We start from the raw sequence: 27,794 nt of genomic DNA, 5'->3' as shown, positions 1-27,794 counted from the left end.
TGTATTACAGTTGTATCTGCTTGTTTGTACTGCAGGTAATGTTTTAGATTTGTCAACTTGTTCAAAGGTTCATAATGAAGAATAAAGTTATCTTCAGGCTATATCTTGTAAGTAGGATATCTGACAGTGGTCGTAGGTTTTAGATAACATTTTCAGCTCTTTTCGCAATGGTTTCTTTTGCTTTATTGCTTTTATGCTACACTCAGGTGAACTAATATTAAAAACAAATTTTAAGATTGGTGTTTCTGTAATGTCTTGTTCAGCCTTAGTAATGAGACAAAATGTGAGTGAAATTAAATGCCAGGCCTGCCAGTTTACAAAGCCTTGAAATGAGTTTTATATGTAAGCCCATCAAGTAGCTAAGCACTTGTTCCAACTGTGGATCAGTTCAGTTTTGCTGTTCTGTCTAAACAAATGTAATTTGCTTTCGTTCTTCTGTTGGAATAGAGTGAAAGAACTGAAGGAAAACCTCTGCTTTTTGGCAAAGAGGCCTTGTTGGCGTAGTAAACTGGACTAGATGTTCTGCTGCTGCTTGGAATTGAGTTTTATCTTTGAGGTTTGTTTCCCATAAGAGAGGCACAAGAGAAGTCTGCAGATGGATTATGAATATTAAATTTATTACAATAACAGTTTACAGTACAAGGCACATACTGATGACTTACAGTCAGCTTGCAACACTTGTAACTAAACAGCCGCATAAATTAATACAGGTGCATCATGTACAAGTCGGAGGGAATACTTAGTTCTGTACAGCTAAAACTCCAGTTTAATTCTCTTTGCTTATAAGGCAAACCTAATTTACTGGTTTCATAACTTCCTTCTCACTGCTCAGAATAGGGGGTAGGATGTTCTCATGGGGTAGATAAGCAAAGGGGAGGGAAAGAGAAGGAATTGGGTGGTTTGCCTCAAAACACTTCTAAGTGCAGCCCATTTGGCATCAATATAACTAGTTTTTGTACAAAACCAATGTTTAATATATGGCTACCTGTTGAGCTACCTGATAAATACTGGTTCCTCTAAATGTGTTCAGCTGGATATGTAAAAGGAAGGAGAAAAAAAAATCAATTATAAAAATAAATGAAATCTATTTCTCAATATGTCAACCACTGAGCTAAACAGATACTGACAAATGAACTTGTCATCAGAAGAATTAGAAAACTTCAGACCAGTGTGCCACATAACAAAAAATAACAGAGACTAACCTGCCTTGCAAGTTCAGCTTTCATAGAATGAAAACATGCATGTATTTGATCTTTGTATTATTGAGGAAAAGACAAGCATTTAAAATCCACTTCCAGAGGGCTTCCTTGCCCCGTTCCCATAAACACCTCAGACTGGATTATTCTAGTGAAAAGAGAACAAAGATCTAGCATCAGCAGTGATCTTCTGGACTGTCTAAAAATACTGCTCCTGCGACTTTGCATGTCTGCATTGCTCTTTGTATCTTCGAATGATTTAGCACTCTTTTACCCTCTTGCAGTACATCTGTACTCAGAGTGCTTTATTCTAATCTGTCAGCTGAGAGACCTTGCCCTGGTTTGCGCTGACTGTTGCAGAGCTGTGTTAACATCGGGGCTTCTTTGCTGACTTTTAATCCACCAGAAAACAGTGGCATTTCTTAGGAGGTGCTAAAACCACCCAGAGAGACAATGTCTGTTGTGTATTAGTGTCTTAGAGTACAAATTAAAGATGCATCTTTTGCCATTTCAAATGCTATTATAAAGGAATAACATCAGTAGCGTTGCACATGACATAGGGATTCTGCAATTATTACCTTGCAAATTATTCTGGTAGAATTAATGTTCCCAGATTCAGTTTGTTTGCAAGGGGGGAAAGAGAAACTTTGGCTTTGGTACAGATAATGCTCTTATTTAACTCAACAGTTTCTGTCCCCACCTTCACCCTTCCTGATAGAAGACTGCAAAATGTCTGTTTAAAGAGACTTTTGCACACGGGTATATGAAAACGACCAAACACTGGAAGTGTAAGTTGGGGGTTTGTTGGAGGGACTGTGGGGGTTTGGTTTTGTTGAGTGAGCCCAACACAAAACAGCATCAAGTCTGGCAAAAAATACCCCATCTGTGAGATTGATCTGTTTAAATACTTACCCATTTAGGAGAAAACTTACTCGGCAATAGCTGACCACCAGTCTGAAGAGTGAAGAAGCTGGGTAGGGCTTTCTCCTTTATTTCCCACCCTTGGATGCTGGATACATACGAGTACCTCAGTCACCTTACACTGACATCTCTTCTGTATTTTTTCTTCTAATTAGAATATTCATTTAAAAAAAAAATAATGGAGTAATTTTCCTGATTGGTAACTTTAAATGGCATTCTAATAGTAAAAGAATTCCCAAACTGTTCCTTTTTTCCTTATAATGAAGCCAGTTTTGGAAATAGCTTTCATATATACTTGAGGGATAAGCTACAAAACTTTCTTGTAACTGTACAGTAAGACACATCTATTGTTTTTCTGTTGGCAGTGAAAGAACATATTCCCTTCTTCAGGTGCCTTTTGTTTGTAGGTCCAAAAGAAACAAAACAAAGGAAACCCCAGAACAAAACACAAAACCAAAGAACGAAGCAAAGCAGAGAAGCAGATCTTTTAAGATTCCACTTTTTGGCATCGGAACTCAAAAAGGTTCACCCTTGGTCAGTAGTTTCTTTGGGTGTGTTAGGTCTGTCAGGACAATGATTTTGTGGATGTCTGAGGTACTTGTGAAGTAACCCATGGTGAGTTTGCGTGGTTTGATTGGGTCTAAAGGAAAGTGATGCCTACCTCATTACAAAGAATGCTTTTGTAGTACTTGTTACACAAGGAAGAACAGACACTGGTAATGAAAAGGGGGATAATGCCACCAAACGTGCGCTAATGTACGCAGAGGTGTGTATAGTGCTGCTCGGGATCGTTTCCTCTTCCTCTACTTCACTACAAACCTAGGGAATTTACTCTTTTTTTGCCTAGTTTATAAAACCCTGTGTTACTTGAGTCATACGTTTATGGCTATCAGAAATATCTTTGTATTTTTCAATGTAGTTTAAGCAATTAGAACCTTAGAAGCGAAGACGACGTTGCCCAGTACAAACGATCACATTGAGGAAGATACAGGAGCACTGCCACAGACTTGGGATTCTACACCTAATCCTACCCTCTGATACTCATCCTATAGTGGCTTACTCAGCCACGCACACTTTCTGACAGCCCCAGAGCATGGAGTAGTGGTATCCTCATGCACACAGACACCCGTGTGTTCCCAGTATGAGTTGGTTCTCTGTCAGTTCAGGCTGGTTAGAAGTGCACCGGAGAGTTCATTGAATTGCTTGGATAAATGTGCTGGGGCATCCCGTTTCCAGATGCCCGTTGTCAGTGATGCCATCTCCATGTAAAACTCCTCCATTTCTTGTCTCAGCTGGAAACTAAATTCTTTGGGGGCAGGGGGAAGAGGATGGGGAAAGTCACACTTTGTGCTCCCCCCAGGTTAGCTTATACTGCATTCATGCGGATGTCTCCAAAAGGAATTTCTGTAGCTGTTTCTGGAGTAATGCTTTTCAGAATACGCTGTTGGAAAGAAATCAGTATTAGAAATCAATTGATTTTACAGGTAACACATAACATGGCCATTTGGAAAGAGATTTATGAGAAGATATGAATTTAGTTTCAGTTACACCTTGTGAACTACAACACAAGGATGTTTCAGGCTTCTTCCATCTCAGCACTATGAAGATATAAGGTGCTACAGAAGCACACAGCATTATTTTTTAATTATTTGTAACATGTAATTTGAACCAAAGTTTGAGAGATGCTGTATTAATGCTTTAGGACTTTGTAGTTCACTTGGATACCATAAGTCAACTGAACATATTATTTCTGAACAGGTCATTACATAAACTTAAATCCCCAAAATACTGCCACAGATTCATGACAGAGCATCATGGATACCTCCTTAAATGTTCCTGGTGTGATGATCAACCGATAGACCATGTAGATTGGAATGAAGATGACTGAAGAGGATCCTATGCAATAACCCACTACTGTGGTCCAGTAGGGATAGTTATAATCGAAAAGCCGTAGCTCAGGAGGGCTGGACAAGAAGCTGCAAGTGACAAACTGAAAAAGGAAAAGAGGAAAGTATGAATGTTCCATCTAGTACTTTGATGGCAGACACTTACTTTAGGGAATTCCATGTCCCAGCATAGCATTGAACTAAAAAACACGATTAGGACTCGAGGATTAAACAGGTTGACACTGAAAAAAATCCCAAATGACATTAGTATGGAATTAAAAAAAACAACCAAAAATCAACCCAAAATGAAAGAACCCCCCAAACCATATCTGGATATCCAGACTTTCCTTCAGGGAGTTTAAAAGGAGCTCAAGTGCTCTAGGGTATAGCCCAGGCAGGCACTGAAAGAGGCAGGTAAAAAGGCTCACATGGGTTGTTTATTCCATAAATACACATGGATGTGTTTGTGGTCTGAGAAGCATTAGAGAGACAGTTCAGGACCATACTTGTACATTTAAAAGAAAAGGAAGATGTTAGATGGACAGAATCAGATTGATTGATACCAATGTGCAGAATTTCATCCAGTTACCCTGGTATTGAGCTCTATAACTTAATTCCAGCAAAGGATCCCTTCCAGAAAGGTATCATCTTAATTTTAAGCCACCAGAAATGGGACGTGTACAGTTTCCCTTTGCTGCTTGTCCCACATTTAATCATGATTAGTGTCAGTTCTGCTTAGTCTGAATTTAACTCATAGCCACTGTGGTGGTGGTTTATGCTGTTCTTTATTGGGTTGTAGCCCCTTTGAATACTCTTTCAAATACTGTTAAAGTACTTACCTGTGGTAATCACATCAGCTGTCAGTTTTCTCTGTGATAAGCTATCCAGATTCTATTTTTTTCACTGTTATTTTCTACACATTTTATCTTTTCTGTGATATTTTTCCAGAGCATTCCAGTTCTTCAGTAGCTTTTACAAATGTTAATACTAGTTTGGATACAGCATTCTGGCATCAGTTCAAGTAATGTTGTTAGATCATTTCCCTCTGCATAGCCTTCATGAATGAAAACTGTCTAGTGAAACAACAAATACTTTTAGTTGAATATTACAGGAATCGTACTTGTGATGAGCACTGGAAGGAACTCTGATTCCATTTTATCATCAGAATATCAGGATTACCAGCAAAATTTCCATACAGAAATAACATGCTATGTTCTGGGCTTCCCTTAGTTTACTTTAGTTTACTTTAGTTGTTTTGTTTTGTTTAGTTTAGTTTCGTTTCCACGGAGAATCCAAATAGCTCTGCGTGGTAACCCCATCACCAGAGCCATATTCTCTCTGCTTATTTTACTGCTTTAGGATCACAAAAAGGACACTAATATAACAATTCTTTGTGGTGTCACACTAATTTATAGCCTTTTCTTCCCTTCTTTTTCTACAGAAAATAAAATGAAAATCCGTTAATGATGCATTGATCATTACAAGTGTTTGGAATTCACTCAGTAGGTCTTAAACCTACATTCTTTATAAGCTCCAACTTGACCTGCTCTGCTCCCACTAAGGCTAGTGACAATAAAAGAGAGCGTGAACTAATTTTGGATCAGGAAATGAACGCTTTATGTTAAAATGTTATCAATAATCCTGCCAAGTCAAACACTGGGACAGTGCTTCCAACTCTGAATTACAGATTTATAAAGGTTGCAATTAACTGCTGTAAATTTTAAGTGGAATGTTCCAGTGTTGTCAGTCAGCGGGTGCTGAGACAGTGTATTTACTTATCTTGGCTCTCCTCCCCAGGCAGTATATTTTATCATCATCTTTTATTGCTTCATTTTGCTGAGGTAAACATAAAGCAACAAACCAGAGTAACTTTGTTCAGCAGAGAGAAGGAGAATGCAGTCTTACGTACAAAAATCCTTCAAATAGTGATATAGTAACAGGACCTTGTACTGGATTTTTCACTCTTTGAGCCTTTTTGGTTTAACAAAAAATGTTACTAAAGAACTTCATAAGAAGATTCTGTAATTAAGCTTTTAGAATTCTAAGGAGTGGCATTGTTCAATGGTAATTTTCTGGTGCTGAAAAGAAAAAGCTATAAAGAAAACTCACCAGGAGGAGGATGGGACTAATTGCTACCCAGCAAACTCGCCAGTACCAGCCTGGGGCAGAGCCCAGCATTTCTTTCACATCGTTGCAAAACTGGGTGATGCCTGTGGAGACAAAGGGGAGGAGAGTGGTAACAACAGATGTAAGTCTTTCGCAAGTAGATGCACAGCATTTTGTATGCACAAGTAAATCCAGAATCCATCACGAAAGACTGTTTTGTTTCTATAACTCTTAATTATATTAAATCCCTAATTCTGCATTACAGCTCTTGTTCCTTTTAGATGTCTCTGTACTCATGTCAGAGGACAGTTAATTCTCATGGATTTAGTCATCAGTGAGTTTGTAAACTTTTTCTGGAGACACCAGTGATCTTGTCTGCAGAACAGAGGGAATACCGGGCTGCAGCAGCTCGGCAGGCTGGGTTAGCACCGTGTGTCAGCGTGGCAACAGACGTACCATAGAACCAGGACACAGCAACCGCTTCCAGAAACACAACGGTGAGGACAGCTGGACCCGTGGCATATTCCTCAAACAGCTTTACCACATATGCACCTCCCTGGAAAGGACATCACATCATCAGTGAACCAAAGATCCAGTGACGGAAATCCACTCATTCTGCTGTTTATTATTGTCTTCATCTGGAGCAGAGCATTCCCAGATGGGTCACTCAGTTCTGTCACTGTGTGACTGTTCCTGCCAGTGAAATCCTTGAGCATCCTGCTGGTCTGCTCGCTCCCTATGAACACATTTCACCAGTGGGGCTGCCATGCAGAAGAGCTAAAGCTGAATCCACTGGCAGTTCTAGCTGGATTTTAATGAACAAATGGGATTTGGTGGGGGTTAATGGGATGGCTTTTTGCGTGCCTTCTCTGATGGCATCTTCTTGCTGCAGAGTGAGTCACAGTTACCAAACAGGAAATAAATATGGTGTTACTTTGCTTTCTTTGGGATCTAGAATCATAAGGAGAAGAGCATTGTGTCTTGGAGAGGAACTAAGTCTCCTTTTGCAACAAATGCTTTAAATGAGGAGGAAGTTGCACATAAAAGAGCAAGTGGAATGAAATGTGACACAAAAGCCAAATATTTTTACTTCTTCCTTATGATCATTAAACTCATTACTCAAAATTGTGTTTCTTGTGAAAATAGCCCCACAGGGACTATTTGGTGTGACTGAACCTGATTTCTGGCCTGATTTGATGAAGAAGATCCAGGAAATCCATTGCTAGAAATTTTTGGAGAGCAGCGACAGTCAATCACAGCATTTTCTAGCAGCTGTATGTTGAATTAAAAAAAGAATGATCCAAAAAATTATTTTAAACATTGCAAAAATTAAAATAACAATTCGTATTCTTTTTAAACATGGGGCTTTGGAGAACCAAAAGTAACCCACACAGAGAATGTGGAAGGCTGCCTGTTCCTGCAGCAGCTGCGTCAGTTCTGATGTGAAGCACATCAGAGTTGTGCTGAATTGCAAAAGGATCATTTTGCAACACATTTCCTAGTGAGATTTACTGTTCACGTTTCACTCCAAATATAGATTTCTAATGCATAAAGAAAAGAGGCTGGAGATTTAATCTGATTCGTTGAAACTCTCTTCAAAGATGTCATTAGCAGGAACCTGCCAGTGAGGAAAGTTGAGGGGTGGGTGAAATACTTACAAAAGTCAGGGTCGCTAATGACCCCAGGAAACAAATGATGATCAGACCAAGGACAAACAGTTCCCTGCGTTTGCTCCAGCCATGCGGGAATTCATCCAGGACTCCCGTAATCACTCCCTCTAATCCTGCAAACTGAAAAGCATGGAAAAGTCACTGGAAAATAGAGGGCAGTGTTACCTGCCTTAAAGTAGGTTTCAATGCTTAAAGGAGCTTTAAAGCTTTGGAACGCTGGTGCTTTATTCTGCCTGTAGAGTTGTGTGACTGCTGTTTAGACAATCTTCAGAACTTTTAAACTCTTCAAGGTGGGGATTTAGTCTTCACCTGTCTGCATGCCTACCATCCAGAGGAAGTACTGTATTACAGGGAATAGGATGCTAATAACTCGTAGGTGGCTCAGTAGAACCAAGATCATGAAATCAGCTGAGTTCAGCCTTGCTGGAAGGAGTTACTGATTGCCACAGTATGACACTGAGAAGTCATTTAATTTTATTTAAGCCTATTTGGGTAATAGTTGCTGTCTTATAGAAGACGCATGGAGATGCCAATCCTGCTTTAAACCCTTTAGTGATGGTGCAGTATTTGTAATTCTGTTTCTTCTGATGTTGGCGGGGGTGAGGCCATACACCAGCTATCCAAGAGGTCCTCTGCCTTACACTGCTGCGTACTCACCGTGCTGTCTAATCCCAGTGTGAGCAACATCAGGAAGAAGATGATGGCAAAGAAGGTGGAAGCAGGCATGTTTGCGATGGCCTCAGCGTACGTGATGAAGAGGAGGCTGGGTCCTGGTATTAGAACAAGGATAACTGTTAGCACACTACTGCTGTGAGGAGGCTGTTCTCAACCTAGAAGATAATATTCTATCTTAGAAGCAGTTTGAGAGATGTGTATAGAAATGTAACCTACCAGTATCTTTGGCAACCTCTGATACATCTTCATTCCTCATCTCCGCCATGTATCCCAGCACAGTGAAAATGACAAATCCAGACACAAAACTAGTCACACAGTTCACGGTACTGGTAACCAAAGCATCTCTGCAACAGAAGACCTAACTCATGTCAGGGAATCGGCATCTGCTAGAAAGGGTGGTTTACTACAGATGGGGTGAGTTAATGTTCTGGATGGAGTCCTAGAAAAACTAGGGGAATACAGGTCAAAAATCAAGCAGCAGATTTGAAAGAACGAAAAGTAAACCCCAAACCCAAACTCCAAACAGATGCTGTAACATCAGCCTGACACTGGATTGAATGCTGGATGTATACTGGTGTGTTAGAAAACTAAGATTTACTGTAGGAATGTTAAAGAATTGAGAATTTTATTTTATACAAGTTACACAATTTTATTATATACAAGTTATAAATAGTGCCTTTCACCAGCACTGGGTTTCTTTTTCTTAAATACGCACAGTTACATTTTAAAACTCAATTTTACGTATAGAATCAGGTAGAACTCACTGGTAGCAGTTGTTATGGAATTTGTTGTAGCTGGCGTAAGCCAACAGGACCCCAAAACCTGGACCAAGGGAGAAAAAAATCTGAGCTGCTGCATCCACCCAAACCTGAAAAATAGTGAAGATTGAGAAAAAAAATGACATGAAACAGAGTGAATGAGTTTGGCATGTTCAGAATATCACTCAGCCCTACAAAACCGTGCCTCATTAGTCTGTCTGTATCCTAGTCCTGGTCTAACACATATTTTGTTAAGAGAACATGTTGAAATATGGTATTTATCATAGATCTATGAGAGTTGTACATAGCCACTATAATTTTAGTGCCTGTGCAGTGCTTATTGTGTCTCTCACTGTCATGAGTACTCACTGGCAGTTTCACTCCTGACAGCATCTGAGATGACTTCACAGTGATTGGCCTGGAACCAGTTTAACATGAGAACATCCTATCCATGATTTTGCAGTGGCCTTGGCCCATCTTCCTCCAAACTCTCTGTGCTCTGGAATAATCCTGTGTTTGGCTGTGTGTCCTCCAGGCTAAGTAGCAGATGATCACTGTCCAGGCTTTTTCTAGATATATGGAAATGCATTTGACAGTGTGGGTGCAGTTCTAGTCCTCAGGACTCAGTGCAGCTTTGGTGTAGCCATGACAGATGCAAGTGTGAGGATCTTGTTATGAAATGCCTGTTCTACTTGAAAAGTGGCCACAGCCTTAATGAGTAGTGTTTCTAAAGTATAGTATCAATCCTCTTTCCAAAGGTGAAAGTCCTCATTCATTATCCTCTTTTGATTGAACCATGAAGTTCATTACATCTCATTTCTAATATTCTCTTCCATAGTGTGAGGCCACCCTGTATCACCCACAGACAGAGCTCTGTCATCGTCCAGCACACAGATTGTGATCTGCTGTCCTCACTTCAGATACAGCCAATACAATATCAATGCCCTTTATTGCTTTTTCTGAAGATGTGGTCCCTTATTGGAGATGCTGCTTTATCAGAGACTAGTGTCTTTTCATTTCCTTTTCATTCACAACTCTCCCTATCAGCTGGGCAGCAGCAGACTTGCAAACATTAGAATTTTTAATCTTTATATTTGTAGTATTTATTGCTTTGGGTTTTTTCCATCACCCTCCTCACTAGACACTTTCATGGGCAGTGAAGTAAGCGTAGCCTTGAGCCTGATGGACTACTTGTCATCCACAGAGTTCGAAGCTGAAACAGATACGGGAGTGCCTGGGGTTTGTTGGTTAGCACAGTCTTGTCCTCATTCCTCCTTTCTTTTGAATCTTGGTGGTCCCTACAGGCCTAACTGATTTATTCCTCCTCCACATGCACTTACATGCATTATGGTCATATTTTAGTTGGTGGCTACAGAGAGTCTCCTTGGGTTTATCTGCCAAAGCTTGTCATAAGACAGAGATCAGAAGTATCAACTCTCATAACCTCAGATATTAAAATACAGGCAACTGTGGACACTTGGGCTGTGGAAAAGCCTGCCCAAGTGTGTAATGATCCCCTCACAGCCAAAAAACCTGCAGCTAGACCCTTTGCTAGGGCTTAGGAAATTTACTTTGCTCAGTGTGACTGTCAAAGACCAAGGGATTTATTGCAGTGTAGCAGCAATCACAGCTTCTTGTTCAGTATCACCATTTTCCTGGTGAAAAATGGTTTGGTGGCTTGTTTTCTTTCTAATCACATCACTAACTGTGTTCAACCCCTGCAAGGGAGCTCTGCTCTTAGTTCAAGCTGAATTGATGGTGGATGTTAATCTTTAAAAATATCTTTACAATTATAGAAAGAATAGCATGGCTTTAAACTCAAACATGAACTCAGGCTTGTAAGTCCACACCAAGACATCTGTTTAATCACGCTCTGTGCTGAAAACAGACATTGAAATCTATACATGCTGGTAGGCAAACAGCAAATCTCTCCCCTTTTATAATGGTTTTTTACCTCAGTGGCCAGGAGTTTCTGCCAGTCAGGTTTCAAGTAGTAGAGGACACCTCTCCATGCCCCAGGCAATGTTGCACCTCTCACGAGCAGGATAAAGAGTATGATGTAAGGGAATGTGGCAGTCACCCACACCACCTGTAAGGGGAAACAGGAACACAGTATTTGCCAGGGGTAGAAAGTTAAAACAGTGATAATGAGTTATTGTAGCACTCAGTATTTATAACATCCTCATGTGAGCTTCTCAGAGGGTCTGTGAACAGGCAGCTTGCACATCTATACCCACGCTTTCACTTGGCAGAGTTGTTCTGGTCCAGAGAACAGTGGTGTAATGTACTGTTGTTACATATTACTTGGCTAACAGTAGCAGTCACTCTACACTAAGTGGTTCCCAAATCCATAAGCCTATAATCCCTGTCATGAAGACAATCTGAGATCATTCTGTCAAGTTACTCAGTTCATTTAGAACGGCTGCTAGACTATACTGTACCACGTTGATTTGTCTTGCTTTCACATTCACCTTGCCAGATGTTTTGACTCCTTTCCAGATGCTGAAGTATACAATGGTGAAGATTAGCAATAAACAGAGAGTCAATTGCCAGCTAATGCCCCCCAGGTCATCCAGCCCATCAGATCTGTGCACCTGTAGAACTTGGCGGCTGAAAGAGGAAAGAAAAGCACAGTATAGGTATTTTTTAACAGATGCTGATGTTAAGTATGCTTTGAACAGTCCCATACTGTGGTCTGAGCATTACAGGTAGTCCTGCGGCCTTGATAAGTAGCCTTCAGTCATGTCATTTTATCTTTTAATTAATTAATGGTACAACAGTGATGATAAATGATAAGTGTGACAGCTGACAGTGGTTTGGAACCTCTGATGTAAAACAGAGAGTAACCTCCCATACACCCTAAGCTTACATACACCTACAAGTATTCAGTGGTCTGAATAGGGCCCCATTAATAAAGAGCCCTGCTCCCTGTCCAAAGCAAAGCTTGCTACACGTTCCACCAGCCTGTCTGATATCACCAACCTCACTTACATGCACTTACGTATAAAATTCTTCTGCAGGAGAGATGGAGTGAGGCGACCAGCTGACATTGTCCTTGCTGAAGTAGTTTGTGCAGTTGCCTGTGTTCCAGGCGTTTGTGCAGCTAGTCCACGGCAGCTCCGTTGTGAAGGAGGAGATGAGGTAGTAAAAGGCCCAAGCCATAATGGTGTTGTAATAGGAGGCTACGTAAAGATCTATTATACAGATGGCAAAGCCAATTCCTAGTAAGGCAGGAAATAATTACATGAAGTAAGTGTAAGTTTTAGGCCAAAAAGAAAGGGAAGGAATTTATTATCACGTGAACTACAATTAGTAACTGTCTAAGGCAGCTCTCAGGAGGTACACATACCCTCTCAATTATTTACGACACTGGAATTTCTTGTGGCTTCAGGAACAGTCAGGCTCTGATTCCAAAAAAGCATCCTTAATCAAGACAGAACATGCTTATATAGGTTTTTTTCCCATCTGTTCCTAAATTCCTGGAATTTAGAAATAGGCATCTTGTACTCTCAGTGAATAAAAAAGCCGAGACCAGAGCTACAACTCTGGGAGCAAGAGCATATGGAACAGGTCCACTTACTCAAGAAGACTCTATGGTAGGACAACAACTGACAGACCAGGCTGAAGAGGGGGATCATTTCTTTGTAACAGAAATAGTAGATCTGTGTTCTTTCCTGGTTTGAACTTTGCCTGGGATTCAGTAAGGTTGCACTTCATTAATTGCATTTTCTGTTTATTATTTAATATTTCCAGGCTTGGGTCAGAGAACATGGACCCAATGGTTATCTGATCAGGTAGAGAGTTGCACGTTGTACATATATATGAGAGCACACACATCTGCAGGTGTACATAAAGCTTTATGAAAGCTTTCTTTGTAAAGCCAAAATCTTGTCTAGAACAAGCCTTACTTTGCTTTAGGAGATCTTCATATTTCTTTAAGAAATTTCACCTTTATAGGAAAATCTGCCAGTTAATCTGAAAGTCCCCAGTCATTTCCCATTTCCCTTCTTTACCTTTGAATATAGGACATATTTTTCTCCAAATGGAAATACACCCATTCCTGTGGTACTGTCCTAGGGCTAGTTCCATATAGAAGAGAGGAATCCCTCCAAAGATGGCCATAATTGTGTAGGGAATGAGGAAAGCTCCTGCAAGAAAGAAAGCAGATTATTGTAACTCTTTGTAGGACTTCTCTTCCAACAGTACCAGCACTCCATAAACAAGAGTTCCTTTTATCCCACAGAGAAAATGCATATTCCCTCCCTAGCCACTGTGCCACACTGAATTAGCATGGGATTTCTCTTAAGAGTAACTACTTAGTAGTGTGAATAACAAGCAACATTCAGACCAAATGTCTCACATTTCTGTAACAAGCAGACATAGGATTCACCAAGACTGCATTGGCTACAGTGGATACAACTGTGAGAGAGATGGGCTACAGGTAAAATAATTCATTTCTTCAGTAAAATGCCTTTGTTACACCAGGGAGACAGAAGTCCCTTCAAGATCTCCTTGATTAGATTTATAATTTGGCTGATACATCATTGAGTCTATGGCCTCGCATTCCTCACGAGCTGGTTTTGACATGTTGGTTTATCTGATTCTAAAATACTCCTTGTATTTAGAACAGATTGAGTCTGTTCTCTTGGAAGGTGGTTCTGCACCTGACTGGCTCTTGCCTTCTGGTTGTACTGACTTCTTAGATCTTGCTAAGTAGTTTTTCTTCCATCTTAATATCTAGTTATCCTATCCCAGTATTTAGGTTTTCCAGTCTGCTTGAAAAGTAATCTCCCCTTGGTCATTTGTTATGTATGATATTAAAATAAGCCACTAACCATCCATTTATAAGTAAGAGGTTCAGCATTAAGGTACAGCACACAGAACTAGTCACTGACCTCCTCCGTTCTGATAGCATATATAAGGAAATCTCCACACATTCCCCAGATCCACTGCATAGCCAATGACAGAGAGTAGAAAGTCAATTTTTTTACTCCAGGTCTCTCTGTCTTCCAACTCCATCAGCTGCTGCTGGCCTTCTGCTCCACAGGTGGTGGAAGTGGTGGTCGTAGTGGTGGTGGTGGCTGCTGGGGCAGTGCACTGCGCATCCTCCACCTCTCCCATGCCATTGCAGGGAGCAGAGCTCTGCCCCCCTGAATAACCATTTGAGATCTGAGCTGCCTCCCCTTTATCCCCCTGGCTGGGATGGACTTTGTTGCCATCCTCCACCAGCCGCAGGGCAGATTTAGGGTTCCTGACCAGAAGTCCATTCTCTTTACAGTCTTCTCCTTTGTTACAGTCTGAGACATCTTTCTTGCAAGTCAGTGGCTCGGTCACTTTGCCTGTTGCCTTTTTTTCCATTTTTACCAGGATTTGTTCCAATCACTTGCACACAGACAGCAGCAGAGTCCCCTTGTGGCTTGTCTTCCCACACTTTTATTCCCAGCGTATTCCCGGCACTTCTAGAACTCCTCTTCCATGTTTAAATCCATCACATTGAAGGCACAAACACCATCTAAGAAATGAAAATAGTTAAAAATCCATTACAGGGCTTATTAATGCTGTAACTTTCAAGTTACAACTGACAGATTCTGTGATTAAAATACTTTTGGAGGTAATGAACCATCACAACATGCAGTATGAATCATTTAGCAGATAATCCAGGATTCAGTGCAGAGAAAGGAAGGAAGCAGTGACCCTCTCCTGCAGCAGAAGCTGGTGTACCTGGTTTATAACCTCTCGTGCAGGTTTGCTGGACTTTGTGCATTGTTGGACAACTCAGAGCAGTCACAGTCCCGCTGTCTTCTGGTACCACGTTCCCCTCTGAACCCTGGTTTCACACCCAGGGAGGCTGTGGGACTCCCACATTGCAATGCTGAGGGCAGAGTTTAGCGTGGCTTCTGTTTTCAGTTTCCTAAGTTCATCCTGTGACTTACCCACTCATCGTGTGGCAATTTCTAGCTTCACCCAGTATGAAGGGAACAGAATGAAACAAATAGGAGAGAACAGTGGATATACAAATGACATTTCGGGACCACCTTTCTTCAGAAATCCCACAGGCTTTGCTATGTTTAGCAGCAGACCTAGAAGGCTTAAATGGAAGTTTAAGAAGCCAATGTTTTTGCATCAAACTGACTTTTGAGGCTCAGTCAACACTAATAATAACAAGGAAAAAAGACCAGAAAACTTCAGTTGGATTGTTTTGAGTGAGAGCTAACATGTGGGTCTCAAGGACAAGATTTGTCCTCAGTTTTATTTAACTCCTTGGAGAAATAAAGGCATCTTTCCATTTGGATTGCTACCACTGTGGTTCCAGCTCTGGGAAGGGCAGAGACTGCAAAGAACCGGCACTGGGAGAATCCCTGACTATCCCTGCCCTCTTCATATGTGCTAGGAGTGTAATGCAGGGGAAGTGACCCATCGCCAAGTAAAGAAATGTCCAACACAACTTTTCCTTCAGAACAGAAGGAACAGAAAAAGAATTGTGAGTCAGTGGGTCAGGTTTTGTTCTCTGGTCATTTTTAGGCAAGTCAAATGCCCTTAAAAACAGCCTTAAAAGCTGCCTTTATTCAACCAAATCTTGAAATAGGAGCTGATTCTCTGTGCTGCACATTCCCTGGGGCAGTAACCTTGCTTTATAGCAAGCAAAGCGTTACACAAGCAACACGGATTATTATAATTACATCTAATTTTTCCCTTTTCAAATCATTTTACCACAGTAAATGCATTGTCACATGGTAGCAGAAGAATAAGCATTATTTTATTTCACTTATAACTGTTGGGAAACTAAAGCAGAGAGGGGATATTATTTGCTCATTTGTAGACTTTGCTCATTGCTTTCATCCTTGTGCAAAGACAGTTTGTTAAACCTCTTCCTAAACATTCATTACTGCAAGCAAAAAGAGAAGGAAAGCTATCGAGCTGCAGAGCAAACAGGAGGATGTTCTTGAGATAAAAGCCACTTGAAGGTGTTTCTAGCTTTCAGAGATCCCTAGTTCTTCAGGCTTATGTTCTGCCTTTGCCCAGATAATGTTCTTTTCATCATATAGCAAGCAGTGCATCATTAATGCTGAATTCTTAGAGCAGTACTTTGCTACCATTAGTTAATCATCCACAAAGACTGAAACATCTTCAGAGTTCCAGAGAAAAACACTATTGCAAAGAACAGCAGTTTCTGGTTTACCTGTGAGACTGTAAAACCTGAATGGCTTTGGAGTCCGAAACCATCGCAAAAGAGCTTATGTAGATGAGAACAGTTCAACCACCACTGGATTCTTAACATGAGAATCCTAGGAAAGGCCACAGCCAATCCTCCCCTTATATACAGCATGTAGGAATATGGAAAAGTAACCTAAGCCCTTCTGGACTTTACACCTCTCACTCATAAATGGGAAAGCAGTAAAGGATGTTGATTTAGCTGCATTATCTCATGAGGCTAAATTTTCCATACCTGAGATTGAAACTCTTACAGTATTTGTAAAACACTTGATTTCTGTACATAGATACTTGTTGGTGCTTTCTTTACAGAAGAGAAGTCATTGAATATACTGTTGATTTGCTGGATCTTGTGACAACACAGTTGTCTTATCCAGATCTAAGCTCCTTCGGGTCTTCTGCAGACCACAGGAAAGAAATATCCCATTATATGAAATATTGATGTAGAATTTTCAGTAGTTTCAGCCTAAAATATGCAAAATTATGTGTGAACTTTCAGGGGCTTCAGCTGGAATTTGAACTATTCCTTTCTGAAAGAGATCTGCAGCTACCCTGGGAAGTCTCTGGAGTGACAGACCCGATGGCTGTGCAGCCGTGTTCACAGGGACATAGTTGGCACATGAAAACACAACAGTTAGAGAGTCAGATTTCATTACCCTGTAAAAACCTGTGGGAGAATGGACTTTTCCCCCCTCTTGTTACAATTCAAGCAAAAAAAATATCCGTAACTGCTACAAACAGCACAAACAGCTGCAGAACTGGAGCTCTTGGGGCTGAGAAACATCCTAGGACCACTAGGGAAGATACCCAGGAGAAAATTACACTAATAGTGAAGGATTTTGCCCTCCGCTTCATCTCCATGCACCGATCTCTCAGTAGTTACAGGTGCTAGAGTGATGATAGTGCATGATGTAAGAAATGGCAGTTTATTACCTATTTTCCATCTGAGCTGTTGCAAAGGTTGCTCTTACATAAATACACATTGGCTTCTTATCACCAGCATAATTTGCTACAGAAGAAAAAGAAGCAGCAAGCTCACTGTGCCTTCGTTTGGTTGTGATCTGATGTGACTTTGCTCCTTTGAGCAGCCCTTAAGTGTCTGCACCTTTTCTCCCTCCAGTAGCTCTGAACAGAGACCTCTGGATGACTCCAGAGGAGGCCGCGAAGATGCTGCGAGGGCTGGAGCAGCTCTGCTCTGGAGCCAGGCTGAGAGCGCTGGGCTGGGGCAGCCTGGAGAAGAGAAGGCTCCTGAAGGGGAGACCTTAGAGCGGCTCCAGTGCCTAAAGGGGCTACAGGAAACCTGGAGAGGGGCTTTGGACAAGGGCCTGTAGGGACAGGACAAGGGGAATGGCTTTAACCTGCCAGAGGGGAGATTGAGATGAGCTCTGAGGCAGAAGTTCTTCCCTGTGAGGGTGCTGAGGCGCTGGCACAGGGTGCCCAGAGAAGCTGTGGCTGCCCCATCCCTGGCAGCGTTCAAGGCCAGGTTGGACACAGGAGCTTGGAGCAACCTGCTGTAGTGGAAGGTGTCCCTGCCCGTGGCAGGGGTTGGAACTGGATGAGCTTTAAGGTCCCTTCCAACCCAAACCACTCTGTGATTCCATGATTATTCTAAAGGGCAGTTTTCTTTTCGTAGTGCTGTGCTGTCCAAGAGCACACAAGACATGCCATGCTGCCAGCCCTGTGCACTGCACTCCTCCCGAGTCAAAGAGTGATGGAAGAGGAGCGACCCTCTGCCCTGCTCCAGGGAAGCATCCTTTAACATACAGCACATCCTCCACAACTATTCCCTGCTTTACTTGCTTGCTGAAAACACTCCGGTGGCTAATTGAAGCCATGTGTTTCTACAAGCTTGCCTGGAGCCACCAACGCAGTTCACATCAGCCAAATATTAATTAAATTATCATTTTTGGTTACTCCCACGCAGAGCTAAACTCGAACCAGCACTGTAGATGTCAAAGCCCTCTATGTCCCGTGATGCACAAACCCAACTCCTTTGCCTCTATCAAAGCAATCCTCAAGGAACATCCCTGTCCTGGGGCCTGGCTCCTTCCCGAGCCGCACAACTGATGTATCATCACTTTGTTTGTTTCTTGAGGCACGCAGTGACCTCTCGTGGCAGTGTGGGAATCCCTCTCCTTTAATGTTCTGCCATGTAGTAAACCAAAATCCTTCCAGCGCTTCAAAACAAAACGATTTTCCTGTTCTCCGTATTTTTTAAAGGAGAAGATTGACTTGTAATGTGTCCAGTAGATTAAAACAATTTGGCTGAGGTACAGCAAATACCAGATGCTTCAAGGAAAGCAAATCTTAATGCCTCGAGTCACCTGGAGAATACTTTATTTGAGGTGGGGCAGCACTGACTTCCTGAATTCCTCAGCACAAGGGCTTGTTCAGCCTCACTCTGCGTGACTACAGATTCATTGCTTGTCTCCAAACGATCCAGTACGTTCTAACTTGCAAAATGTGGATATTTGCATGTATTTTGTGTCATACAAATTACCTACACTGTTTTCATGTGCTACTTTTACAAGCCAATGCTCGCTGGAGTGCCAGCTACTCGCTGGGTTACAGCTGCGCTCCTGCAGCAAACCCCATGTCTATCACTCGCACAGCTCCTCCATCTGCCCCACTTCTGCCCATTCACATGCTAGCACTTGCAAAGAATTCGAGTACTTTGAACTCTGAGACAAAAAGTTAACCCACACTGTTGGCAAACAGAACCAAACATTATAACACATACCTGTTACCTTCACCTAAATGTCATGTTATCACAAAGTATTTAAGATAGTTCAAATGATGTAGCTGCGTGAATGCATATTACGCTTTGCAATAAAGATACCGTTCACACAGGCAGGCAGTATGTAAATACAAAGAGTCCAAGGAAACTGCTTTTATCTAGAAAATCAAGCAAGAATTCTGTGTGACAAGACAGAAATCCCATATCCCACATCCCACACAGGAAAAGGCTGAACTGTTTATCTGTGGGTGCTGTTCTCATCTCTGAGCCACAATACCAGCCATGACCCCCAGACAAGCACGGACAGGGCTGTTTCCAGGTACGGGACTCCAATAAATACAGCAGTGAACATTTCTGGTCTTCACCCGGTCTCCTCACTCAGTCCTACTCTGCCTTTTTGCACAGGAGGGAGGTGACCTGGGTGACAGTGGGAACCTCATAAAGATTGTTCCTTTTAACAGGCTTTTGTGGGCTGGTGCATCCCTGGCTTGCTGCATGTGTGGTGTGAAGGTGCATAGAGCCTTCATGGTTTTGCACAGGCCAGGAGTAACCCTTTAATCAAAGTTACTGTGGGGTAGCTCAGATGTGTCCATGCTGTGAGGAGTTGTTAGAAGATAAGTTCCAGCCAAATTAAATCTTGAATCTAGATTATGATGAATTTGACCTGCTGTGTGTCATACACGAGTCATCTTTAGAGTTCATAATGCAAAAAATAAATGCCCTTTGCTTTTGACTGTGTTCACATATACTGATGCCATTAAAAAATGAGTGCCTAGAATATCCTTTTCTATCAGCTTGTTTCCATTGTGAGCTGACAAGTGTGACACATTGGATTTCAGATTTCAAAACCTGATATTCATAAAGACATAGTAGAAGATACAGAATCCCAGCTTTGGGAGGGCTGCTGGTAACCAGCAGTATTAGGTGCAAAGCCGATACAAGCTGATGTCTACGCCACCCCTCAACAACTGACTTTGGGGTTTAGTTATGCTTCTCTAGTCTAGTTTAATAGAATCAAACCTGACTTGATAAAGAGTGATCAAAACCCAGTGAAATTGATGGGTCCGGTGAGCAGGTCTGATCTCAGTGCCAGTGACTGTAAATGTAACTGGATTGGGTACTTCTGCACGTCTCTGTAATGTGTGAGTATTGTATAAGAAACCTGCAATATGTAGATTGACAGAATGGATCCTATATATGAATATTTGCAGTTCTCCAAGGGCTTGCTCACATTCTTACTAAAACAGAGTAGAACTGTGCTCAACAAGTAGTCCCACTGAGACAGTGGCCCCTACTGGGAGAGTAAAAGGCTACTTACCAAGGTAAAACTGGCATAAACAGAGAGCTCTCTCCAGTTAACTTGTGTATTCCCAGATAAGGCTAAATACAGCTAAGACGTGAAAATAGTGCTTCTGAAAGGAATAGTATTCAGGGAATATAAACCTGTGCTGTGAGTTTTTATGTCCTAATCTTAGAATCATAGAATCATAGAATCGTGAGGGTTGGAAAGGACCTTAAGATCATCTAGTTCCAACCCCCCTGCCATGGGCAGGGACACCTTGCCCTAAACCATGTGGCTCAAGGCTCTGTCCAACCTGGCCTTGAACACCGCCAGGGATGGAGCATCCACAACCTCTTGTCCATCTTTCAGTCTGAAATTAAAAAGTCGGCAAGAAAGAGAGATTTTACCTTTAAAAATGTGCTGAGAAGACAGATGCTGTGTTGTAGTGGGAATGCTGCCAAAGAGATGACAGTGCTTTAACAAACAGGCAGGAGGGGGAGAAAATGCATTTTGTGCCTCAAGAGTGTCCACATGCAGTGCAAGGAAACAGATAAGCTTAGAGGGAATGACATTCCCTTTGTATTCTTCCTCAAATTATTTACATAAACTTGAAGGAAAAGTCATAACACAGCAAATATCACCAAATAGAGCAGAGTTCCTTAATGTAACTCTGCACAGGCAAATTAACAGGCATGGTGCTTGAAGTGAGAGACCTGTTTGCAGACTCGAGTCACAGCCTGGCTGCACATATGCCAGCATGAATGTACTTGTTTGTAATGTTTTAACCTAAAGGAAGTAAAGAAACAGTCACCATTGTTTCCAGATGATGTTTCTTTGAAGGAAACTTGCTAACAGCTATCTCCAAGTTACAGCCCTTTTACACAGGCTCCAAGTTCTTTATGAAACACTTATACCACAGACGGGCTTCGTTATGTTGTGTAAAATCTATACGATACAGATTGTGAGATCAACAGGGCTGCAAATACACAGTTTTGGAAAAGAGTTAAAACATCAGCATCAGAAAGGACAGCAGGATACAAAATGAACATTTCTTTAGGCTCTTAATTCCTAAAGAAAACTGGGTGGTTTATATTTCCATGGAGGAAAGCAGGAAAGAGCTTAAATACACTGCACGTTTCCTTGTGTGGAAATAATTTAGGGGGGTTATTAAATTCCAGTTTTGGGGCAGTTTTTCTTAATTTATATAACCATTTGCAATTCAGCACACCCTGTCCAATTAGAAAATGGACCACAACAGACATTTGCTCTATGCCAAGTTTACAAAGTGCTCTCCAAGAAAATTACCATCAATTCACTCATCAATAGAACCAGAAGATGAAGTCCAAGCGTCTGGACCTTCCCTGGTAAATGCCTGACAGCTAACAACCCACATGAAAAAAATCCCACAGCGCTTCCAAGAATCCAGATCCATTAAATGCACGATCCTTTCCCCCCCAGACTTCCTTACCACACCAAAACATGTTTTCCATGACTATTTATATATTCAGTTATATTGCATTCCTCACTTAAACTTCCATATTACTTGGCAGACCAACCCAGCAAGCCAGTTGTTTCAGCACTAAACATGATTGACTATAAATATATATATATGACATACTCTTCAGATTTATTACTCACAATAAATCTGTCCCATTGAGTTCGATAATTTACTGTGCTGGAACAGTTTACCTTTTAAAATAGAACTTTATATGGTTAATAAAGCTTACTTTATATAAAATAAATGTCAGTTTGCATTGATTTCTTCCCTTCAGATTCTGCTGCTTTATTTTTCCTTATAGTTTAATGCCTTTTTGTAAACTTTAAATAAACTTCATGCTCATAATGCAATTATGGGGACTGCCAAAACTGTAATTTCAGATTGTCATAACATGTTCTGCTACGGGCATTTGACTCCCAACATCCATAACTGCTGGACAAGTGCCTGAGCAAGAGGGAGCAGAGCATCAGAACATCACAAAAGCAGGAAAAAGCATAAAAGTTTTAAGAAAAAAATCAATGCAAACTTTCACCAAAAATCAAAGTAGTTTTTCCCCAAAAAGCTTTGTTAAATGTACATTTCCCCAAAGTTTTAGAAATACTCTAAGACCTTAGAAGTTAATTTAAAAAGAAGCAAAGCATAGTGTACGCACTCTAGGCTGTCATTAGTAGTTCAGACTTTATAACCAGAGCTGAAAGAGGCAATAAGGAGTGGAAGTTAATGAAGCTCTTGGTATCTGCTTGCTTCAGAAGGTAAGCTCTGAAGACAGCGTCTCAAAGTCTGTCTAAATTCATAAAGCACTTCAGATATCAGTGTGTTAAAAACAAAATCACAAAGTACCTGTCTCTGGGGTCGGCTTGAAGCGCTCTCCTTGGAGTTATCCAAGCTCGAGTAACCTTCACCCACATTTACTTCGGTCTCGGGAACTCAGCCTGTGGGCAACTCAGCATCTTGGGGAGGTTTTTGTACACCAATCCCCCTCACATGGTCTGATTTCCAGATAATCTGCTGCCAAAGAGCTCTTGGAGAATTTTTGCGTCACTTTAGTCAAATAAACTTTATGTTTCACCAGGGCTGCAGCTCAGTTTTCCTCCTAGAGGTGGGTGGCTACGTTTGTCTGCTCCGATCAGTTCAAAAGAGCAGGATCCAATGAAGGCAGAGAGAGAAGGAGGGAAAGCTTTCCTGGTAAGGGACAGTTTTGCTGGCTGTTATTCCAGCTATAAATAACAGGATGGGGATGATGATGATGATGGGGACAGCAAACAGGATGGAAGTTTTGAGGGAATCAGTAAATGACAAGTTTGCAGGTGGCTCTGTGGATTAAGATAGTAAAAGACTGGGATCTGATCACAATAAAAGGGCTTGGAAAGAATAATTTCTATTGCTGAATATTTACCTTATTTTAATAAAGAAATAAGGTTAGTTTTAGTTTAAAGCATTAAGCACCAATTCTTAAAAGCGTTTTGCTGCTCTGGTAAGCTCAACAAGTAATTTCCTTTCTTCCTACTACTCAAAGTACCTCACTCAGCCTCTGACACACGCTGTTTCTCCAGCTTTTTTCATCCAGGATTTCTTCATTCCTAGACTTTACCATTTGTTTATAAGGAGTCATAAATCACGTTAGTGAAATAGTGCCATAGGTTAGGTGGCAGATTTGAGGGAAAACAAGTGGAAAAGCAGAATGGGGACAAGTAAGAAGAGTGAATAGTTGGAGCAGCAGCACCTTTGTTGTAAGTGGTTGCCACTCTTTAGAGACTTGCTCCAGACAAATGAAAAGAAAACAAACTCTGAGAGCTAAGAAGCATTGGGATATAATTAGCACTTTCCTTTTTCTGTCTTCTGGTGCCTCAACGATAGCAGCGGCCAGGCAGCAGCGTGGCGCTTGCACCATCTCAAGGGCAGCTCAGGTATTGCAATTACAAACACCAGCCAGACAGGGATTAAGAGTTTTTGCTTTCCCATTAATTCTTGTTGGCAAGATATTAAAACCACTTTGTCAAATTAAGCTTTTGGCCTTCAGTTTTACTAGAGATTCATTGATCTTTTAGTGAAAATAGCACTATCTAACTCATCCTCTCTGCTGTGCTGAATTCCCCTCCTATACTCTTTCCAGAATAAACAGTTGTGGTCGTGTTAATCTCTGCTTAGCTGCAGACAGGAAAAAGCCCCACAGACAGTGTCCTTGCAGCCTGTAATCAGTCACAGTATCCTCCTGGTTGTCCTGTTCTCAAGGGTTTGCAAGGATAGAGACTTGGTGCCTCACTCAACCTTTATGAAGGTCGAAGTACAGTGTTTGAATGCACATTTCCCATCTGTGGGTTAGACCCTGTGCTTAGCAGGTTTTTTGCTTTCTTGGGATGTGCGAGGAATCTGCACATCTGCAGATCTCGCACAATGAAAGAATTGTCTTTCATGCAGATTTCCAGCTCACTACTGCTGGGACATGGGAATGGATTTCCCAAGCTCACTTTTCCTTCCCTCTTACAAGAAAAATTCTTTTTACTTTGGGCCCCTCTTTACATGATTATGCGGGGGGTTAAAAGTTTTAGGGCATCATGACCTTTGTCTGAGGCTTTTTCTCCATCTCAGTCTCTGCTTAGAGGCTCTTTTAGCAAGTCCTCAAACACCGTTGCACACCATTCATCTTGGTCAACACTTGCAGTTAAATTGCTTTCAGATGCTCACATCAGTGGCACCCAACGGCACTATCTGGTTATTTTTGTAGGGCACACAAAGCTGTACTATGACAAGCAGCGTATTAAGAACACAAAACCACCTTTCATGACTTATCCTGGACTTCTCGTTCAGTTGATTTTTTTCCTCATTAATGTCTTTTGCAGCAGCATGGGGGTTGGTTTGCAATTTGTTGCCAAAGAGTCTGGAGCCTTTGGGGCATAATATAAATAACAGACTTGGGATTTCAGGCAGAGCCCTCCACTTTATCTTATATGTGAAAAACTTCCAGGTGCTGTACTGAGTCAGAATTCCATGAAATCTTCTGTGCATTAGTGGGTAAAACCCTAATGATTTCTGGATTAACGAAAAAAAGGAAGAAAACTGACTTTACACAAGATGTAACCTCAAACACCTGTGCAGTTCTCTACAGGTAAAGCAACTGTAGGTACAGTTCCCAATGCCAGCACAAGGATGGGAAGCATCAAATTCCCTAATAACAGTAGTACCAGCTGTGCTAAAAAGAGCTTAATAGTAATTCTGCAAGTGTGACTGATTCACCCCCAGTAAGAGGATAAGAACAATCTTCCAAATAACACAAAACAAATCCTAAAGTATTTGTTTGTTCCCATCTTTTGCTTAGTTAGGAATCAGACTGTGTTTAGAAGCTATTACGATTGGCTTTGGGATAAAAGAAATTCTTATTGTCCCTCCCTGTTATTTTCTACGTGGACTGAGCTGGGACGTACATCTGGGAATTAGATGGGTTTTGGAGAGGTTTTGCTATTTCAACTGTTTTGAGAGAGCATTTGGGTGGAGAAATCTGATTCTGAGAACCTCCAAACTGCCACCACACGTAACCTTTTCTCCTGCCTCTTCCTTTCCTTAGTTAGGAGTTACTATTTTCTGACTTTTGATTGAATCTGAGATATCAGACCTTTATAACATTATCTGTCAGTATTTTCCACCTGTCAGAGGAACGCTCTGAATTATCACATGAAAACTGCACTGTTCAGTTGACAAACTGGAAAAGGAAACTGTTAGTTGGTTGGTTCCTCAACAGTCCAAAGGCCTTTTTAAGGATTTGCAAAGGATATAAACTAAAGAAAGCAGCAGCACTGAAACACAGTGGGCATGAACTGGTTTTGGTTTTTTAGACTAACCTAAGCATCTTTATATCAGTTGGATGTTGTTTTTTTTGTAATCTTAGTTTACAGTTGATAAGGCATAGAGCTTGCTTTGCTGGCCTGTAGCAAGTTAGGCTTGTTCCCACGTTATTTCCACTCCATCAGTTGGAATGAGTTTAGGTTTGGATCCTCTCTGAACCATTTCCTGCAAACTGACAGGAGTTAAGTGGTCTGTTCCTCATCTACATGCTCCCATACTGCACTGCTGGAGTGGTGCTGGGCCACTGCATTCCATCACCTCTGGGCTGTCCTCTTACTTCCATGCACCTGAGAAGAGTCTGAGGTTCTTCTGGATCCAGCCATGCCTCGTGCTACACAGGACACGACTTCCTCAGCCTCCACACAGAGCATGCGGCCTCTCAATCGTCTGCTCAGCTGCCTCAGTTCTTACTCCCGCTCAGTGGAGGGCTGCTGATCACATTAGTGATATTTCCTTTAGGACACAAGAGCAGAGTGACCCAGTTAACATCCCATCCACAGGAGCTGTTAGTGGGAAATCATGCTGTACGTACTGATTTGATTCATGTTTTAAACTACTGCTTAAAAACAAGCCCATGTGCCTGTGAGATACAGCTGATGGATAACAGCCAGCCGCCTAGCAAGAGCACACAGCTATTGATCCTTACCGTGGTACAGGTTTTCATGGGCTGTTACCACTGATAGAAAAAGCTTGTTCAACTGCCTTTAGAGTCCTCAAAGTAGAAGAAATAGAGCTCTCGCTTTGCCATAATGTATTTCCCTTCCTTTTCCCTACTCCTTCTTACAAAGAACTTAGAGAACTGCTGAGCATAAAGGCAAAACTCTTTCTGCCAGATTGGCTTCATTTCCTAAAACGTGTTTTAGCCATGTGGATTTTCTGTGCTTATTTGAAGGAAAGGAAAAAAAAAAGCCCATAGTATTGTATAAGCTGTACAGGGAAATATCTGGGCAAGAGCTGTGGAGATAAGCACACACTGGACAATACTTTAAATACTTAAATTAACAAAAACTGGCTTGGAAACTGTTTTTAGTTTGTCAAACTCAGTCCTCATCACTGCTGCCATGGGCAACACAAATGCTAAACTCCAGACAAAAAGTAACTCTCTTTGACTGCTCTGCCCCTCTCATAGATAGCATAAAGGAAATAAAAGAATTGGTGTAATGTCATAAGCAGAAAGGTTTTGAAAGACTAAAATACTGACCTTTTGGAAGGAAAAAGCACCCCCAGAACAACACATGCATTACTCATAATGAAAATATTGTGCATAATAGAGCTTCCCAAGGGACCTGGCTTTGTTTCAGAGCCACCAGGGTTCAGCAGCAAGTACAAGGCTGTTTACTTGCCTTGATACGAGTAACAGCATGAAGCGGAGGCTCTGCATCACAGACACACAAAGCCAGAAGGGACCTCAGGAGCTGAGGTCCATCCCCCTGCCAAAAGAAGGATCAACTCTGCCAGTTCTGACACGTTCTTCTGTAACCTGGCCTTAAAGAGCTCGAACAAGGAGGATTCACACCTCCTCAGGAAATCCCTTCCAGCTCTTCACTATTTGCATCAGCAGAAAGCTTTTCCCAATCTCACGAAGTTTTGCTGCAGTTAAAGCCCACAACTTCTTGATCAATTTATCCTGAGCAGTGGGATCGAAATTCCCTTCTTTAAAGCATCCATTTAGCAATTCAAAGATTGTGACATCTCCCCTTTTCTCTGACTAAACACCATCTTTCTTTTCAGCCTTTTACTAGGCATTTTCAAGTCTCCTGATCATTCTCACCACTCTCTCCACACTCATTTTGATCTGCACCTTCCCTGAGGTGCAGTATCCTAAAGAAGGTAAATCCACTCCAGCTCAGTCCCCAGCAGCCTCGGGCAGAGCTGGATAACTTTACGTATCTTGCAGCTATTTCTGCTTATACACCTCAGTATTACTTTATTCCATAGGAGTATGCAATCAACCATGACACTTTTACATTTCTTTCCACACCAAACTCAGTCCACACTTGCTCTGCATACTCT

The 27,794-nt window shown here is 41.6% G+C and overlaps 1 protein-coding gene across 3 annotated transcripts; it reads right to left on the bottom strand.

Annotated features, from left to right (window-relative positions):
* Positions 1-596: 596 nt before the first annotated feature.
* Positions 597-23,308, bottom strand: SLC6A4 (solute carrier family 6 member 4). Of its 3 annotated transcripts, none has more exons than XM_030472461.1 (14): positions 22,782-23,308; positions 14,108-14,724; positions 13,226-13,360; positions 12,214-12,433; positions 11,684-11,822; positions 11,167-11,301; positions 9,219-9,322; positions 8,671-8,798; positions 8,437-8,549; positions 7,768-7,899; positions 6,566-6,665; positions 6,113-6,213; positions 3,940-4,107; positions 597-3,558 (listed from the first exon to the last, which is right to left on the bottom strand). In XM_030472461.1, the coding sequence occupies exons 2-14, from the start codon at positions 14,568-14,570 to the stop codon at positions 3,484-3,486; spliced, it is 2,013 nt and encodes a 670-aa protein (XP_030328321.1). In that variant the 5' UTR covers positions 14,571-14,724; positions 22,782-23,308; the 3' UTR covers positions 597-3,483. The 3 variants fall into 3 exon arrangements, with proteins under 3 accessions (XP_030328321.1, XP_030328320.1, XP_030328323.1); XM_030472460.1 differs by lacking the exon at positions 22,782-23,308 and adding an exon at positions 20,851-21,879; XM_030472463.1 differs by lacking the exon at positions 22,782-23,308 and adding an exon at positions 20,480-20,505.
* Between the last annotated feature and the right edge of the window lie 4,486 nt (positions 23,309-27,794).

Source organism: Strigops habroptila, assembly GCF_004027225.2.
Source record: "Strigops habroptila isolate Jane chromosome 13 unlocalized genomic scaffold, bStrHab1.2.pri S16, whole genome shotgun sequence".
NCBI lineage: Eukaryota > Metazoa > Chordata > Aves > Psittaciformes > Psittacidae > Strigops > Strigops habroptila.
Note: the sequence above shows the minus strand (reverse complement) of the source record. Positions and strands in the feature narration are given on the sequence as shown.

Coding starts and splice junctions, on each gene's coding strand:
- SLC6A4 (XM_030472461.1), bottom strand. CDS start 14,570: ATGGAAAAAAAGGCAACAGGCAAAGTGACCGAGCCACTGACTTGCAAG. Junction 12,434..13,225: donor AATATGTCCTATATTCAAAG/GTAAAGAAGGGA, acceptor CTGCCTTACTAG/GAATTGGCTTTGCCATCTGT. Junction 8,799..9,218: donor TTCCATAACAACTGCTACCA/GTGAGTTCTACC, acceptor CTTCTGTTGCAG/AGATGCTTTGGTTACCAGTA.